Here is a 2,528-nt window from a genome sequence, read left to right as displayed (position 1 = left end):
GTAACCAAGCACGCCCATTTATCCAGTTTTTTTTTTTTTTTTTTTTTGCTTAATAAAGTCTATATATATTTCTTTTGAACTATATGGAAAATTTTTAAATAGAAAGGAAAAGCTTAGCCATAAGGTTTCATCCTGCCTTTTAAGGACAAGGGAGGAGCCTTGTGGCAGGCAACATCTCTTGCTAACTCGTGGAACATTTCTTAAGAGAGAATCCCTTGTGTGTAGTTTTTTCTGTTAATCTTTGTAGGCTTTTTTTTTTTGTTGTAGACTGATTTTTATTTTGTTGTTCTATGTGTTTTCTTTCATCGTTCTTAGTGGAAGCTTGATTTCTCATTTTTTAAACATTGTCTGTTTGAGGGTGGTTCAATTTTTATTTTAGAATTACATTATCAAAGTAAAACCAAGAGGAACAAGTAATCAAAATATGACAATTAAAAAATAAGTTGGAATCTACTGTTTACATTCAAAAATGGGATTGCTATGCCCTTCAAATTCAAAATTTTATACAGACCAGGATGCCCTATCCATTCCGTCTCATTTTCATGTGTATCATCATTAGATACTATTCTCACTACGGTTTTTTGATTTGGTAAATTTCGTTTGCCTTGGTCTTAACTTTCTAGAAACTTGTGTACTCATTTGCGTATGGGAAAAGCTGCATGACTCTTTCTATTATTCTCAAGTGTGCATGGACACACATACATTTTCAAACCAAGGATGTAGAAGTTACGGTGATTGTTCATTACAGGATGGATTGACTGCTGAGGAGATGGCAGCAACTAAAAAGCCTGATGAGTCCGAGCGTATGCAGGTCAGCTTTTTTTCCTCTTTCTCCTTTCTCATTTCAGTTACCATTTGATTTGCACATGATAAATACTATATAACATGAAACAGATGACAGAAGCGCGGTGTTCAAGATGCACAGAATGTAAAGTGGGAGTAAGGGAAATCATCCAAACAGGACATGGAGAACGATATAAGGTCCCACTCTTTCTTTCTCGAACTTTGCTTTGCCTTAGACTGGACATAATCAACCTGACTTATGGCAACATCTTTGCATGCGTTGCAATTGACAACTATGCTTCTACTAAGACCTAATTGTTATTGTTTGTTTGCTTCTTTCCTTTCATTTATTTCTTTCTTTTTTGAGTTCCACAAATATGGAGTAGATATTGAATTTTCAATAGGGGGTATAGATGTCGCAGTCGGTGAGCTATGCTCTTTACTGTTGCTGTTGATGATATATCTATATATATATATATATACAAATATATAGATATTTTTAATATAGGTTATAAAATCTATACAGTGTATTTTGTTCTCTTTATGCTTTTGCAATTTGGTCTGAAATATTTTGTTCCTCTTATAAGTTATGCTTTTTGCAGTTTGGTTTAAAAAATGTAATAGCTAGGAAATACTTGTGGAGATCAATTTATAGTACTAACAGGCCCTGGTTTTACAATTCCAGTTGGAGTGCATTGCCTGTGGTCATTCTTGGTACGCCTCTAGGGATGAACTATCTATGCTGACGATAGATGCGGCAACTAATTCTACAAAAAGTGTTGGCACCGCACCATGGGCAACTGCCAAATTTGAAGATGTGGAGAAGAGTCTACTCAGTCCCCGTGAACCCGAAAAAGCCACCGAGGACCTCTTCAAGAAAACGAGTGAAGCATACATGCCCGTATTGGATAGCCCGAAATCAAACAAGTCTAGAAAGGAAGATAACACAGAACCTGCTAAAAATGCACAGTAAGGAATCTGACCTTGTTTTATGTTTTGTTTACACTTAGGTTCGATCGCAGTGTACAGTTAGACAGGATGCCATATGTATCTAAGTTCTCCCACCCTCTTCTCTGTCGCCTCAAGCTGTCGTGAACTATTAGCTAGGTTTACAGTTATAACCAATTACCTAACCCAACTTTTACGTAGAATCCATGTTTCTACAATCTTCTTGCATAGTAGCTGGTATTGATTTTGTTAAGAGGTATTTTGATTTCTAAATGATCCTTATAGGTTACTTATCCCTGAAGAAAGGTGGGGTACCATTAGCAGCCCTAGCTTTTCTTGCTAGATTCATGGATTAGCTTGCTTCCTATTAGTTCCTTTAATAGTAGCCTTTAAAATATTTAGCCTACTCTGCTAAGATGGCCTTATATTTATCCAAGGAAGCCCCAAACATGTAATAGCTATCTCTATCAGTCTCTCTTAGTGCTCTTTTATTGTTTATTGGCCAACTTCCTTTAGTTGCTCATCAATGGCTGTTAATATCTCTCTCATATTGTGCTAATCTAATCTATCATAGCTTATTTTAAAAACCACAAACAAGAGTATATCGGTGAAGGTCCAAAACCAAAATTGTAAAGGTAAAGATACCAAGATTGGGATCCAGGTATAGGTTGAAGGACCAAAGGGTATTTAATTCAATATTCATTGATGGCAGTTGGAAATAGTTACGTTGAAAGTTTCGGCCACCGCCGATATATAATTCTCTTAAATAGGCGTGTGTCCTACGTTGTAATTCCATA

The 2,528-nt window shown here is 36.0% G+C and overlaps 1 protein-coding gene across 1 annotated transcript in view; it reads left to right on the top strand.

Annotated features, from left to right (window-relative positions):
- Positions 1-2,254, top strand: part of LOC111459809 — a 7,021-nt gene extending 4,767 nt beyond the window's left edge. The window contains exons 6-8 of the mRNA XM_023102882.1: positions 749-811; positions 895-981; positions 1,469-2,254. Coding sequence (XP_022958650.1) covers positions 749-811; positions 895-981; positions 1,469-1,756 — 438 coding nt within the window. The 3' untranslated portion in view covers positions 1,757-2,254. The remainder of the gene's footprint in view (positions 1-748; positions 812-894; positions 982-1,468) is intronic.
- Positions 2,255-2,528: the final 274 nt, after the last annotated feature.

Source organism: Cucurbita moschata, unplaced genomic scaffold (assembly GCF_002738365.1).
Source record: "Cucurbita moschata cultivar Rifu unplaced genomic scaffold, Cmos_1.0 Cmo_Scf00022, whole genome shotgun sequence".
Lineage (NCBI taxonomy): Eukaryota > Viridiplantae > Streptophyta > Magnoliopsida > Cucurbitales > Cucurbitaceae > Cucurbita > Cucurbita moschata.
Note: the sequence above shows the minus strand (reverse complement) of the source record. Positions and strands in the feature narration are given on the sequence as shown.